Source organism: Limanda limanda, chromosome 22 (genome assembly GCF_963576545.1).
Source record: "Limanda limanda chromosome 22, fLimLim1.1, whole genome shotgun sequence".
Classification (NCBI taxonomy): Eukaryota; Metazoa; Chordata; class Actinopteri; order Pleuronectiformes; family Pleuronectidae; genus Limanda; species Limanda limanda.
Window position 1 is genome coordinate 220,392 of NC_083657.1, and position 15,977 is coordinate 236,368.

The 15,977-nt window shown below is 45.1% G+C and overlaps 2 protein-coding genes across 2 annotated transcripts; both read left to right on the forward strand.

The window, feature by feature from the left end:
- The first annotated feature begins 381 nt into the window (after window positions 1-381).
- On the forward strand, window positions 382-5,031 carry LOC132996178 (uncharacterized). The gene is made up of 7 exons (XM_061066500.1): window positions 382-580; window positions 1,045-1,531; window positions 2,011-2,529; window positions 2,615-3,014; window positions 3,203-3,295; window positions 3,749-3,820; window positions 3,925-5,031. Coding segments are annotated over exons 1-7 (2,553 nt in total). The 5' UTR covers window positions 382-578; the 3' UTR covers window positions 4,905-5,031.
- Window positions 5,032-6,644: 1,613 nt separating this feature from the next.
- atp1b2a (ATPase Na+/K+ transporting subunit beta 2a) lies at window positions 6,645-15,197 on the forward strand. Its single transcript, XM_061066507.1, has 8 exons — window positions 6,645-6,750; window positions 10,746-10,874; window positions 11,353-11,457; window positions 11,577-11,656; window positions 11,731-11,856; window positions 12,799-12,858; window positions 14,736-14,831; window positions 15,028-15,197. The coding sequence occupies exons 1-8, from the start codon at window positions 6,645-6,647 to the stop codon at window positions 15,190-15,192; spliced, it is 867 nt and encodes a 288-aa protein (XP_060922490.1). The 3' UTR covers window positions 15,193-15,197.
- The last annotated feature ends 780 nt before the right edge of the window (window positions 15,198-15,977 follow it).

Here is a 15,977-nt window from a genome sequence, read left to right on the forward strand (position 1 = left end):
AGCTGTACTTAGTAGCAATCAGAACTTCCTCACTGCAGATCAAATAACATTGAGGTTACTGTAGAAACAGTGAGTATTATGAGTGTGAGTATGAGTATGAGTATTACAATGATAAGTTAGAAGGCATAACAAGTTTACACAGACGGATCAAAGGATCCAGAAACAGATGCAACCGGTTCTGTAGTTTCTGAACCAACAAATCAAGAGAACATCAAATCACTGAAGACTAACAGAATGTTCTGAGTGAGGCCTCACAGTCTGCTCTATGAGGAAGAAGAAGAAGAAGAAGAAGAAGAAGAAGAAGAAGAAGAAGAAGAAGAAGAAGAAGAAGAAGAAGAAGAAGAAGAAGAAGAAAACAAAAAAGTTTGTTCGTTTTTAGAAAACATTTTATTTTGACTCAAAAGAATATATATTTTAAGACAGCTGATCCACACTCCACACCAGCTGGTGGCGGTAGAACACCAAATCGTTGTTTGCCAACCGCCGAAAGAAAACAAAGGAAGAAGAAGAGGTGGGGGGGTGAGGAGGAGAAGCAGCAACAGAAGAAGAAGAAGAAGACGCTGTTTACACGGTTGCACATGTGAGTTTTTTCTCTTCGTTTCACGTGAAAAGCAGTTACACGTTAGCTCCTCACATGCTAACAAATGCTAACAGCGCCGGTGTTGTGGTTAGCCCATCTCCCGTCAGCTGTTAGCATGTTGGCTAACAGTGGATCGGTTTCCATTATCGGACACACCCTGGTCCGACTATGTTCCGTCCGCTGTCTGACCTCCGCACAGTGTGTCCGTTGTTACCTCATCCAGCAGCTGGTGTGTGTCCGTGTGCGTGTGTGTTACTGTGTAAATGTGTGTGTTAGTATCAGTGTGTGTGTGTGTGTTTGTCACTGTTTAAATGTGTGTGTCAGTTTGTTTGTGTGTTACTGTGTAAATGTGTGTGTGTTCATTGTTGTGTACCAAACTGGATAAACTAAAGTGGTTGGATTGTGTTTGGTTTAACTCTGTGACTCAAGTGTTTTTCATCAGACGCTGTTTGTGTCATCATCAGGTCTGCCGTTGCCGTGGAGACCGCTGTCATCACGGAGGTCAAGGCTGACGTTGCCATGGCCAACCACACGGAGGACCACGTGTGTGAGCAGACCCCCCCTCTGGAGGAAGAGCTGAAGAAACCCGCTAGCCGCCGCCGCCGCCGAGCCGGTGTATCATTAGGGAGGCGGAGCCAGAAAGGGAAGAAGTGGGGCCCCGCGGACAAGAGGCGGGGCCCAGGTGAGAAGAGGCGTGGTCAGAAGGAGAAGCGGCGAGGTCAGGAGGAGAAGAAGGAGGGCGTGACGGTGAAGAGAATGTGGAGTGGCGGGAAGCGACAATATTGTGTGTTCTGTCGGCGTCCGCAGGTGAAGATCGCACGTCACCTGCTGCGAAAGCACACGGACGAGCCGGAGGTGACGGCCGCCAGCACGCTGCCCACGGGCTCCAAACAACGCCACCTGCTGCTGGACCACCTCCGCTGCAGAGGAAACTACCTGCACAACATCGAGGTCTGTTCACCTGTCGACAACCAGCTTTCTGTGTACCTGTCTGTGTGTTTACCTGTCTGTCTGCGTACCTGTCTGTGTGTTTACCTGTCTGTGTGTGTACCTGTCTGTCTGTGTGTTTACCTGTCTGTGTGTTTACCTGTCTGTCTGCATACCTGTCTGTCTGTTTACCTGTCTGTCTGTGTGTTTACCTGTCTGTGTGTTTACCTGTCTGTCTGCATACCTGTCTGTCTGTTTACCTGTCTGTCTGTGTGTTTACCTGTCTGTCTGTTTACCTGTCTGTGTGTGTACCTGTCTGTGTGTTTACCTGTCTGTCTGTTTACGGGTCTATCTGTGTACCTGTCTGTGTGTTTACCTGTCTGTCTGTTTACCTGTCTGTCTGTGTACCTGTCTCTCTGTTTACCTGTCTGTCTGTGTACCTGTCTGTGTGTTTACCTGTCTGTGTGTTTACCTGTCTGTGTACCCGTCTCTCTGCTCCTCAGGTGATCAGACAGGGCAGTGGGGAGATCATCCCGTGTCGTCAGCCATCGGAGGAGGTCGATGCCAGGAACTACCTCCCGTGTCCGCTCTGCCTCGGCTTCTTCCTTCGCTCTGACCTCTGGAAGCATCAGGCTTCCTGTCGTAAGAAGCTGTCGTCCAACCCCTCCAAAGACTCCGCCTCCACCACAGAGACCACGTCGGACACGACATCCGACTACACAGGAAAGTCTGTCTGTGATCGAGGAGACAACAGGACTTCCAGGTCGACGGAGGACACACTGTCTGACCCCCAAGGGGACACAGCTGCAGCAGACCAGACCTGTGAACCCGGGTCCAAGCAGCCCGATCCTGCTGCACCCAGTGGGGATCAGAATGCGACCTCTGACCCCGGGTTGGATCGGCCAAGGAAGCGAATTAGGGTCCAAGCCGCAGCGTCCCGCCTCCTTCCAATTTCTGGCGGAGCATCGGAGAGTTGCAGCGAAGTCCTGCATCGCATGAACCAGGACCACATCTCACATCAGGTCTGCACACCTGTTGTCCTCTGTCTCTACCTGTCTTTCCTTTATCCATCTCTGTGTTAATCCTACGTTTCTTCACTCTGTCCAGGTCAAATCTGATTGGTTGATCTGTAAATATGGAAACAAGTTGATGGGGAACCAAGATGGCGGCCAGAAGAGGTACGATTATGTCAGTCAGAAGCTGCGTGAACTTGGGAGGTTCCTACTTGCAGCTAAATCCCTGGACTCTGGTGTTCACGCCCTGCTGGACGTTCTGGCTCCAGGCCGCCTCAGCCTGGCGCTGGCTGCTGCCAGAAAGGCGTCCGGCTACCGTTGGAGCCGCCCTCCGCTGGCAGTGAAGACCACACTGAAAACAGTTTGCGAGATTGCCATCGGAGAGAGTCTGCAGGACGGAGACTGGGAGGCTGCAGCCAAAACCACCGACTTCTACCACATCCTGGGAAGAGAGTGGGACAACCTGGGGCTGCTGAACTCTGACCCTGACGCAGGTAACAAGGCCTCAGACCTCGGGACGCATGGTTACACAGAACTCAGCTGAATGGGATCCTGACCAGATCATTCTTATTACTCTGGTCTCTGAGGCGGTGCAGCCAGGGTCAGTTTGTGCTTCTCGACAGCTCGTCAGGATGAGGAGGAAGTTCAGAACAGATCATGTTTTACTTTTTCTTTTCTCCAGCGGCTCCTGAAGGAGGAACCAAGCTGAAGAAAAAACTGGTCCAATCACAGAATGAGAAGAAGTCGAGTCAAGAGTCTGAACCAAGTCCTGTGGGTGAGTCCTGATTGGTGCAGGGTTTCAAATATGATAAACTGGTAAGATGAGGTTCAATCTGAAGGTCATGTGACATTTACATGAAGTATGACTAATGTTTGTCAGACTTCATGATTAATATTAATATACTGCAGGTTGTGTTCAGAGTAAACAATACTATGAACATGATGCTAGCTGTCTTTCCTTCTAAGCTTTATGATGTTTCTTTGTAAATGCATCACAAAGATAGAAGGTGAGTGAAAAACTAATGAAAATATGTATTTCTGCCTGAAGCTAACATTAGCTCAGATGATCAAGATGACTTTTAATGTGGATGTTACTCAGTAAGTGAAATATGTAAACCTAATTTTAACTATTCTTTTTATCCCTTTATTATTCAGTCTTCCCTGCACAGAATGTCCCGTAGACGATTCTATTTGACCTCCTTCCTGTCTGTCTCTTACCTTTTTGTAGTTCCATCAAAGAGCAGCAACAGACCTGATCCCATGGTTCCACCAGAGTCCAGACTGCAGACCCCCCTCACAGGTAGGTCCACGTGGATTCATAAATCCATCACTAACATGCGTTCAGGAGCTCATTCTGGTTTTTAAGAGATCTGCAGTCTTATCACCTTTTCATGTGTGTTTCAGTTCCTGTGGCTCCGAGAAAGGTCCGACGTCGCCCGTGGTCATCTGCGGAGAAGGAGGCGGTCTGGAGACAGTTGGGAGTCCACGTTCTGGTGCAGACCGTACCCGGGAAGGAGGTCTGTCAGCGCTGTCTGGACCTTGAGCCTGTCCTCAGAGGTCGACATTGGAAAGACATAAAGAACCAAGTCCACAACCAAATCCAGAGTCAAAAGAAGCAGCAGTTCCACGCCCAGATGGACCTTCAAGACCCCCAGGAACAGCAGAATCAAGAACATGACCAAACACAAACTCAGAAGAAGCAGCACCAGCACTTCCAGTCCCAAATGGACCAAGATGGAAAGGACCACACCCAGAACCAGAAGAAACAGCAGTACCATGCCCAGATAGACCACCAGGACCAGGACAATGTTCAGAATCAGAAGAAACAGCAGTTCCATCTCCAGTTGGACCAACAGAACCAGGACCACACCCAGAAAAAACAGCAGTTCCAAGTTCAGATGGACCACCAGGACCAGGAAAGCATCCAGAATCACAAGAAACAGCATTACCACACCCAGATGGACCACCAGGACCACCTTCAACTTCATAAAAAGCAACTATGCCATTCTCGATTGGACCACCCCGACCACATTCAGGTCCACAAGAAGCAGCTGTACCAAATGGACCAGCAGACCCAGGTACTGCAGTCCACACTGGACCGGGACGCGTCCTCTCTTCTGACGGGCACTCCATTTGGACCTGATGGACTTCATCGGGCCTCAGGACTCTCACTAGTGGAGCGGGACCCCATCATCAGTCCATATCCACTTCCACACCGGGCCCCAGGGCTTCACATGGACCAGCTGCTGCCCAGAACAGAGTGGACTGATGAGACTCTGGGCCAGAACTACCCAATCAACAGGCAGCTGGCCAGGAACCTTCTCCCAGATGCCCCCACAGGAGGACCTCTGTCCAATCCACACTCTGGACATGTCCACTTCTGACAGACACGCCCACAAGGGCCCTGAACACAATTGACGGTATCAGATAACAATGTATTATGTTTCCCTATAATGACAAAAAGTCTTGAAGACTTCCAGGCCCTGAAAATAAAATCAACCTTTTCCATCAGAGGTTCCTGTAACTTTCTGTTCATGTTCGATCCTGAGGTTCAACAGTCACCACACGCAAACTTCTTAGAAACTCCGTATCTGCTTCATCGCAGAAATCTTAACGTAGACCTTTGTAATCCTAGAACTCTTGATGTAGAACTTTTTATGCCTTTAAAGAATTTCTTCACAACTTGACCATGTGTCACTTGGACTCACAGATGAAATGATTGGAGGTCAATGGTCAAAGGTCACAGTGACCTCAAGGAAAATCAAACGTTTGTAGACTGAACGTTGGAGACAAACAATCAAAGGACGATGATTCTAGTTCTTTGTAAAAGCAGAATTTTTCAGACTCTGGTGTCAGAAGCGAGTTTGTCAGTCGGAAACGTTCACAGTGAAATGTTGAACATCTATGATCTCTGCTGCTGAACAGCTGTGACCCGGCAGAACCAGGACCTGTCTCCTCAGTGATGAACATCTGAAGTGGTTTGTAAACACGATGGAGAACGAACCTGAGAGCTTCTCACTGGTCCAGCTGATGGTTACAGCTCGTCGGTGGAAGACGTGTTGTTGCTTTGATGTGGTTTAAAAACTAACTTTTATATCTTTGCCCTTTGTTGTGTATTTGACCAAACCTCAGTTGTTATCTTCACAGTAAAAAACGTCACCTGCTGCTCTTTCTGTGTTTTCTTCTTCTCTGCTTCCTGTTCCTTCTTCAGGTTTGGTAGTTTGTGTTTTCAGTAGGTGGCAGAGATTCATTAGTTCACAACACAAAGTTAAACTAAAATAATTGATAGTTTCTATCATATGTGTATGAATAGAGTGATGGAGATGGCTGTCAGGTGATGAGGTCGTGTATTAATCACCTGGTGGCGAGAGAAGAGCAGAAATCTGATGACGTCCTGGTTCAGTCTTTGTACTTTGTTACATTCATCATATGTTCATCAGTCACCATGGTAACGTGTTGTCCATGACGTCTGAAGTTTATAAACTGAGGTCATGGAGAACACCTCACAGTTACCATGGTGACTGATGAACAACAACTTGATAAATTGAACCATAAACAACTTTTGATTCCTCCGCCATAAACGCATCCGATGTTCTGATCCATCGATGACATCACTGATCTGTGGATGATATTATTATGATGTTTCACAGTCTGAACAGCATAACCCCCCCCCCCCCCCTCCATCTTCTTTATGTAGAACACACAAAGTACAGGGGGTGGAGTCTGTACTGACGAAGCTGCTCTATCATTGGTGGGTTGAGATGTGACGTCAGTCATATTGTAGGAGGGGGAGGGTTACGCAGTGACACCGTCCTCTGTCTCTCTCTCTCTCTCTGTCTCTCTACCTCTCTCTGTCTCTCTCTCTCTCTCTCTCTCTCTCTCTCTCTCATCACATCCATCCAGCGGATCATTTCTCTAACGGATCAGTTTTAATTTAATGTTCAAGCTGCAGCTGCGGCGGGAAGCTCGTGCTGTTACTGCGGAGACATCTGGTTCCGTTTGAGATCTTCATCCTCATCCTCATCTCTACCTTCATCCTCATCCTCATCTTCATCTTCGTCTTCATCTTCATCCTCATCTTTACCCTCATCTTCATCCTCATCTCTACCCTCATCTTCAGCATCATGTCCGGAACCAAGGAGGAAGACCGCAAAGGCTCGAGCGACTGGCGGGAATTCTTCTGGAACCCGCGAACCCACGAGCTGCTGGGTCGAACCGCCACGAGCTGGGGTGAGTCCCCCCCCCCCCCTCACTATCTCTCTCTCTCTCTACCCCCCCCCCTCTGTCTCTGTTTCTCTCTCTCTCTCTCTCTCTCTCTCTCTCTCTCTCTCTCTCTCTCTCTCTCTCTCAGCTACTGTCGTTTTATCTCCGACTCTAACACACACATATAATATTTTATATTTATATAATACAAATAATTCATCGAATTAATACACATGTGCAAAGATATAATAACACTAAAGACATGTATTAATACACATATATAAATAAATATATATAATATATATAAATATATAACTCTAGAGCTGCAGTGATTAATCAGTAGAGAATCAATCGGACCATTTGTTGGTCAAAGACACTGAATGAGAAATTATAACTTAATAATAATATTAAATTGTGACGTCTCTGTAGAGATTTATACGTTTGATGACGTCACGTCGGAGTTGATGATCATGAGCAGGTCGATCAGTAATATAAATAATGTTTGAACAGTGACGACATTTTACATCTGCAATGAAAATACATGAAACTAATTGATTTATATATATATATATGATTCATATTAAACGACATTATATACAAGTAGAAAGATACTGTACATTTATATAGTTCCATCAGTTTGATTCAGTAGCTTTTCTCTATAACCGAATAATCTTTGAATTCATATGAATGTTACGTTCAAGTTGAATTACATCAACACAACTTCGATAATCATTTTATTATGAAGAATAATCATAAATATGATTATTTGTAATCAACACAACCTTCATCGATCTATGTGAGAAGTTATAGAAACAAACAGAATCATATTAAACTTTATATAAAACATATGAACTCTCGCTCAGTGATGCTCGCTCGTCCTCTGTCAGCCATGTCCTGTCTGAAGGTCACTCTCTCTCTCTCTTTATTTATAATCTCTATGTCTCTCTCTCTTAAAGGAGACTGGACGAGTGTGTGTGCGTGTGCGCGTGTGTGTGTGCGTGTGTGTGTTTTTGCTGCAGTACTGCATATCTCCACCATCATAATCAGATCTTTAAAGAGGAACTCCGCTTTATCATTGTAGCACAGTGATGATGAGGATGATGATGATGATGAAGATGATTTGAACATAAAAACATATTCATACATTGACAATGATAAAACATTAATATGCTGATGTCAACACTAATTCGTCTGCAGTGTCAGTGAACACAACTTTTTTTAATTTGACATGTATAAATCAATCAAATTTTATTTGTAAAGTCTCATAATCACAAACCACAGTTTGTCTCATAGTCTTCAACAAGGTGAGACGTCCTCTGTTCTTCAACAAGAGTCAAACTACTGAAACCTGTAACAGGTGAAGAAGGTAGAAACCTCAGAGACACATGTGAGGACCCGTCTCCAGGAGACACGTGTGAGGACCCGTCTCCAGGAGACACATGTGAGGACCCGTCTCCAGGATGGACACGAGTCCAACAGGTGTCCCATGGAACAGAGGACATCAGAGAGATCAGAGTCTTACAGCTTTGATTAGAATAAACAGTTTGTACAATAACTGAAGGTCAATGAACTGATGGATTATTGTCAGTAAAGGTCGAGTCTCTGAGGAGAAATATTATATATCAAGCAGTCTTGTTGTGATCATAATCCACCATCAGGATCCACTATCGTCCACAGTCACTGTCCACTGCCGCCATCAGGATCCACCATCAGCTGCCAACACGATACTGGATCCACCATTGTTATAATGATCTCTGATTTTCGATCCACCATCATAATCCAGGATGTGGACGATGAGGCAAAGGGACTCCGGGGAAAAAGTCCAGTCAGAAACATGTAGTGATGAGATATTAATATCTTTGATGAAATAATGATGGAGAAGACGAAGGAGAAGCTGGGAAGAGAAGCTCCATGTGTCACGTGACCCTGACCTTCTAGACCTACAGCAGCAGAACTGAGATCAGGTCTAAGACGAACCTGGACCGGCTCTAACTATAAGCTTTATCATAAAGGAAGGTTTGAATCCTCAGCGTACAGAGAGAGTCTGTCTCCACAACTGAAGCTGAGATGATTCCACAGGAGAGGAGCTTGATGCTGAAGCTCTGGCTCCTCCTCCTCCTCCTCCTCCTCCTCCTCCTCCTCCTCCTCCTCCTCCTCCTCCTCCTCCTCCTCCTCCTCTAGAGACTTTAGGGACGACAGCCTGAATTCTGGGAGCTCAGGGTTCTAGTGGTGATAAGGTACTAACAGCTCTTTGAGGTTTAATGGCTCTATATTATTAAGGACGTTGAAGGTGAGGAGGAGGATTTTAAACCAGAAGTCAGTGTAGTGAAGCTACCACAGGAGACATGTGGTGTCTGTCCCTGGTTGTCTTCAGGACACATTTAGGACAAACTGCAGAGTCTCTAACAACTTCCTGCTGGAGCCGGATAATAAGGAATTACAATAATCACGTCTGGATGGAACAAAGAAATGGACTCGTTCTGCTGCATCTTTTTGAGACATGTCTGATTTCTGATGTATGAATAACGAAAGTTTATTTGGTCACAGAATAAATAGTCAAACATACACGACTGTAAAAAAAGACCTCGTTCAACCGTACGAAAAATACACGTGTTGCTCAGTCTTTATATAACTACCCTGTGATGATGTCAAAATGTCTCCCATCATGCACCAGGGCAGGGGATGTTTGGCCTTTAAGCAGACTGAAGGACACACACACACACACACACACACACACACACACACACATACACTCTAAACTGAACAGAGTTTTATGTTAATCTGGATTAAACAGACGGACTAGGTTGATTGGAATATAATCTGTCCACACACACACTCTCACACACTCACACACATACTCAGACACACACTCGCACACACGCACACACACACAGGTCTTAATGGTCCTCTGAGGACAGTTGTTTCATTTCACATGTGTACATTTGCTTTTAATCTGGATTCTACATGAACACGTTAACCTGCTGTGTCACATACACTGCGTCTGCTCTGATTGGTCAGCTTTAATCACTGCTGTATCCATGGCAACAATACTGCAGTTCTGCCCCAACAATTTGAGTCAATCACTGAATGTCAACACATGTAACATGTCATCGGTCACATGTCCCACATCACATGTCCCCTGTACAGACAGGAGGGACGGACAGTGGTCCAGGTGATATGCTTCCCTGAGTTTTGCCTTGATGGCAACGTACGGGAATCGAACGTCCGGAACGTTTCGACCAGACAACGACGCAGATTAATGTGTGATGAAAGAAAGTGTGTTTGATATGATGGGGACCCTGAGCCTCCGAACCAGGATCAGGTTTCTGTTAATCTGGTTTCATCTGCACCAGCGGACACGTCTGATCACATTAACTCTGCAGGAGGAAGTTTAACAGGTTCAGTGTGAGGCCTCATCACGTATGACCAATGAAAACAACAGCATCAAACCAACAACAACAACAGCATCAAACCAACAACAACAGCATCTGACCAACAACAACAACATCTGACCAACAACAACAGCATCAAACCAACAACAACAGCATCTGACCAACAACAACAGCATCAAACCAACAACAACAGCATCGAACCAACAACAACAACAGCATCGAACCCCCGGAACCAGCAGTGGGTGCCGTTGGACCACGTGTTCACACAGAGACAGTCCTGGCCCCTGGGGGGGGGGATCTCTGAGGTCACAGGTCCTGAGGAGAGAACCTTGATGTCTGGTTGCTATGGTAACCTGCAGATGATCTCATAGACCTGACAGCCAATCAGAGATGTTGGTTACCGCCTGTCAATAAACAGAACAAAGAAGAAGACTTGACGGAGATTACACCCCACCCCCCCCCCCATCTGGCCCCCCCCCCCTCTCTATTCAGACTGCATGTAGGTCATCAGAAGGAGGCGGGGCTAAACACAAGAGGATTATTATGATGGCATCTAAAGGGGGGGGGGATGTCAGATATATTATTGTGAAATAAAACAGTTTGTCTCCCCCCTCTCCCCCCCCCCCCCAGGTCTGATCCTGCTCTTCTACCTGGTCTTCTACCTGTTTCTGGCCGGGATGTTTGTTCTCACCATGTACGTGATGCTGCTCACGCTGGACGACTACAAGCCCACGTGGCAGGACCGCCTGGTCACTCCAGGTGAGGGAATCGAACCCACGGCACATCACCTGACTGCTGGAAGTTACTTTATATCACCAATACCTTATAGTACTATTACTTTACATTACTATCACTTTATAGTACTATTACTTTATGTTACAATTACTATATTACTACTCTGTCCCAGTTTGGGAAGTCCTATAAATCATCCCTCCATCCCTCCATCATCCCTCCATCATCCCTCCATCCCTCCATCATCCCTCCATCATCCCTCCAGGCTGTGATTGGTTAACGAGCGCCAGGTTGTGATTGGTTAACGAGCGCCAGGCTGTGATTGGTTAACTAGCGCCAGGCTGTGATTGGTTAACGAGCGCCAGGCTGTGATTGGTTAACGAGCACCAGGCTGCAATTGGTTAACGAGCACCAGGCTGCAATTGGTTAACGAACTCCAGGCTGTGATTGGTTAACGAGCGCCAGGCTGTGATTGGTTACTACTTGTGATGTCAACCTGTTTCAGGGATGATGATTCGTCCGAAGGGCGATCAGCTGGAGATCACGTTCTCTGTGTCAGAGACTGAGAGCTGGGGCGGCTTCGTCCACAACCTCAACACCTTCCTGTCTCGTAAGACATCGTTAAATTCATATTATTATTTATATTTATCTTAATTTCTTGTTTATGTAACTAAATGAAGTCTAGTTCCACTGTTATGATCAGTTGTCTGTCTCTCCACCTGTCTGCAGCGTACAACGACAGCTACCAGGTTCAGACCAATGATTACTGTCCTCCAGATCAATACTTCATTCAAGAGGACAGTGGAGAGGTAAACCTGTCTCACTCTCTTCCTGTTTGACTACCTGTCTCTCTCTCTCTGCTCACCTGTCTCTCTCTCCACAGGTTAGGAACAATCCAAAGCGTTCCTGTCAGTTTAATCGGACGATGTTGGACGACTGCTCTGGGGTTTCAGATCGTTTCTATGGTTACAGCAGAGGTCAGCCCTGCATCCTCATCAAACTGAATCGGGTACGTCGACCTCTGACCTCTGACCTTAACTGCAGGACACTCAATACCAACTGTCTCACTGCTAGAGGTTTGGAAACGTCTCGATTCTCAGATGCATTTCGATGCAGAGACGGAACATAATAATAATCCATTCATGTTTCTGCTACGTTCATTGTTTTAGTGATGTCATAACACCGCCACTTCAGGTCAGACGCACATTAAAGGTCCGGTCGGTGTCAGAGTCTGATTCTGATTCCTCCTCTGACCTGTGCTCACTTTACACTGATCACAAGTTATCAGGACACGTACAGGACTGACGTTACTTTGTGTTTGTTTGATTCTCTAGAGTTTATCAGACAAATGTGTAAACACACTTTCCCTGCTTCACTCCTCTAACACGAACATCAGGTGTAACACACAGTCAGGACATCAGGGTTAAAGGGACGGAACGATCCGGAGTCATGATCCGACTTCGATTAATATCTATTTTAGAATATAGGACTGGATGATGAAAATGTGATTATCAGTTTGTGTGTCAAGGGGTCAGAGACAAACACACACACAAACACACACACTGTGTTTTAACTTCATTGTAGCAGAAGAAGCGACTTCCTGTTTATCCAGGAACATAAACATTTCCAATACAAAACCGTATTTTGTAAATTACAGCACAATTGTAATAACAGTAACAGTCTTATACTTTTTAAACGGTTTCTAAATAAAAAGTGAGTTCATATTTGGCTGATTTTATTAACTAATATTAACTGATGAAAGCAGCCATGTGCAGTGATGTAGAAAACTGTGGATGTGAAACATTGAAATGCATCAAGATGCATCGTTGTGAAGCTAGTGAAGGTCCTCTGACCTGTCTGTCTGCACGTCTGTCTGTATCTGTCTGACCTGTCTGTCTGCACGTCTGTCTGTATCTGTCTGACCTGTCTGTCTGCACGTCTGTCTCTCCAGGTCATCAACATGCTGCCGGGAAAGGACGGACAGTCTCCTTATGTCACCTGTGGAGCCAAGGTCTGTACCTGTCTGTCTGAACCTGTCTGTCTGTACCTGTCTGTCTGTACCTGTCTGTCTGTACCTGTCTGTACCTGTCTGTCTGAACCTGTCTGTCTGTACCTGTCTGTCTGTACCTGTCTGTACCTGTCTGTCTGTACCTGTCTGAACTGGCTGTCTCTCTTCAGTCGTACAGAGTGGGGAAAGATGAGTGGGTAAGAACAGTAGAACCGTGGAACAGTAGAACCTTAGAACAGTAGAACCGTAGAACCGTAGAACAGTAGAACCTTAGAACAGTAGAACCGTAGAACAGTAGAACCTTAGAACAGTAGATCAGTAGAACAGTAGAACAGTAGAACAGTAGAACCTTAGAACAGTAGAACCTTAGAACAGTAGATCAGTAGAACAGTAGAACAGTAGAACAGTAGAACAGTAGAACAGTAGAACCTTAGAACAGTAGAACCGTAGAACAGTAGAACCTTAGAACAGTAGAACCGTAGAACAGTAGAACAGTAGAACAGTAGATCAGTAGAACAGTAGAACAGTAGAACCTTAGAACAGTAGAACAGTAGAACAGTAGAGCAGTAGAACCTTAGAACAGTAGAACCTTAGAACAGTAGAACCTTAGAACAGTAGAACCTTAGAACAGTAGAACCGTAGAACAGTAGAACCTTAGAACAGTAGAACCGTAGAACAGTAGAACAGTAGAACAGTAGATCAGTAGAACAGTAGAACCTTAGAACAGTAGAACAGTAGAACAGTAGAACCTTAGAACAGTAGAACAGTAGATCAGTAGAACAGTAGAACAGTAGAACATTAGAACAGTAGAACCGTAGAACCTTAGAACAGTAGAACCTTAGAACAGTAGAACCTTAGAACAGTAGAACCTTAGAACAGTAGAACCGTAGAACAGTAGAACCTTAGAACAGTAGAACCGTAGAACAGTAGAACAGTAGAACAGTAGATCAGTAGAACAGTAGAACCTTAGAACAGTAGAACAGTAGAACAGTAGAACCTTAGAACAGTAGAACAGTAGAACCTTAGAACAGTAGAACCTTAGAACAGTAGAACCGTAGAACAGTAGAACCTTAGAACAGTAGAACCGTAGAACAGTAGAACAGTAGATCAGTAGAACAGTAGAACCTTAGAACAGTAGAACCGTAGAACAGTAGAACAGTAGAACAGTAGATCAGTAGAACAGTAGAACCTTAGAACAGTAGAACCGTAGAACAGTAGAACAGTAGAACCTTAGAATCGAGAACAGTAGAACAGTAGAACAGTAGAACAGTAGAACCTTAGAATCGAGAACAGTAGAACAGTAGAACAGTAGAACAGTAGAACCTTAGAACAGTAGAACAGTAGAACAGTAGAACAGTAGAACCTTGAAGCAGCGTAGATCCTCATGAGACCTTCTCTCTGGTCCCCATCAGGTCCACTTATCACATTTCAGTCTTCACTTATATATGTCGCTGCTCGGTGTGAACTTTTGTTTTTATGTATTTTATAAGACGTGTTCTCTGAGACGAGCTGTTGCCATGAAACCATTAATAAAGAAAATTCCGGATTTCCAGGGGATTTGAATGAATAAATATCAGGATTATTTTCATTATAACCGGTCTGGTAGAGCTTGAATATGAAGTTACACAGCTGCTCCACAGTTCAAACAGTTTTGACCTTGACATCATATCTGTTGTGATTTGATGATGCAACCACGCCCAAAACACCTGGTAACCATGGTAACGTCTGTCTGGCCAATGAAATACCTGCATTCACTGTCCCCTCTATGTGGAGGAAGCTTACATCAATCAGTGTGTGTGTGTGTGTGTGTGTGTGTGTGTGTGTGTGTGTGCGTGTGCGTGTGTGCGTGTGTGTGTGTTTGTGTGTGTGTGTGTTTTCAGAGGGAGGACAGTGATAAGATGGGACAGCTGGTGTATTATCCTCCTAATGGGACATTCAATCTCATGTACTACCCGTACTACGGCAAGAAAGCTCAGGTAACACACACATGCATATTTATATATATGAACTATCTGTACATGTATTTATGACTATAGACATTTCCATGCAACACATTAGTTTATAGATCTATATATATATATATATATAGATCTATAACCCGTCGGTGTGGTTGATGTGGTGAAGTCGAGCGTCTCATCACTATCGTCCTGACGAGTGTGTTTGATGCCTCAGGTGAACTACACTCAGCCGCTGGTGGCCGTGAAGTTCCTGAACGCCTCTCTGAACACAGACATCAGCGTGGAGTGTAAAATCAACTCCAACACTCTGGCCCCCGGCAGCGAGAGGGACAAGTTCGCCGGACGAGTTTCCTTCAAGCTACGGATCAATGACAAATAGACACGACGCACCTGAACGCTGCATCGATCCAGATGTGTCCTGTTAGAACCCGGTGATGCATTCACTGACTCACATGATCCCGTGTAAACACACCTTTTGTGTTTTGTAATTTACTGTGACGTGATCCTTCATATGCAGCTTTAACCACGCCCTGAAACCGACCAATCAGCACACACGCTGTGATGTCACTGCCACTGAGGACTGAACAACAGACGATCAATAATCATATCAATCTGCACGAGTCACAAACCAAACTCTTGATCAACCTTCAGTTCATCTATTCATCTTTATGTATTTATTTATTTATCACTTGTTTGTTTATGAAAACTTTTTCACAATTTTAAAACTATTTTGTAAACATCAGGTTTGATTGACTCTGATTGGCTGTTCAGGAACAGGAGGTAAACCAGAGTCCAGTTCAGGGTCTGTTCTACGAAGCGGGTTCAACATATCCTGGATCTGGTTCAGTGATCCAGCTGAACTCAGGCTGTGGTCAAATGACGCTGGTTATCAGGTTTATCTTCTACTAAAACTGTTCTATCATTAATAATAAGAGCAGATCTGAATCTAATCTCATCTGTTTCCATCACATGTCGTTTACATGAGTTCTCATTGTGTGTCTGAGAGTTTGAGTCTTTCAGGTGAAACCCTGGTGGCTTCAAGCTGAACTGCAGGAAATCAACTGATCTTCATATCTTTACAATACAACAGGTACAACACTGATTTCATTTCTACTGTATATCGATATCAGTAAACACATGAACGTAAGGATTAAAAACAAGTCA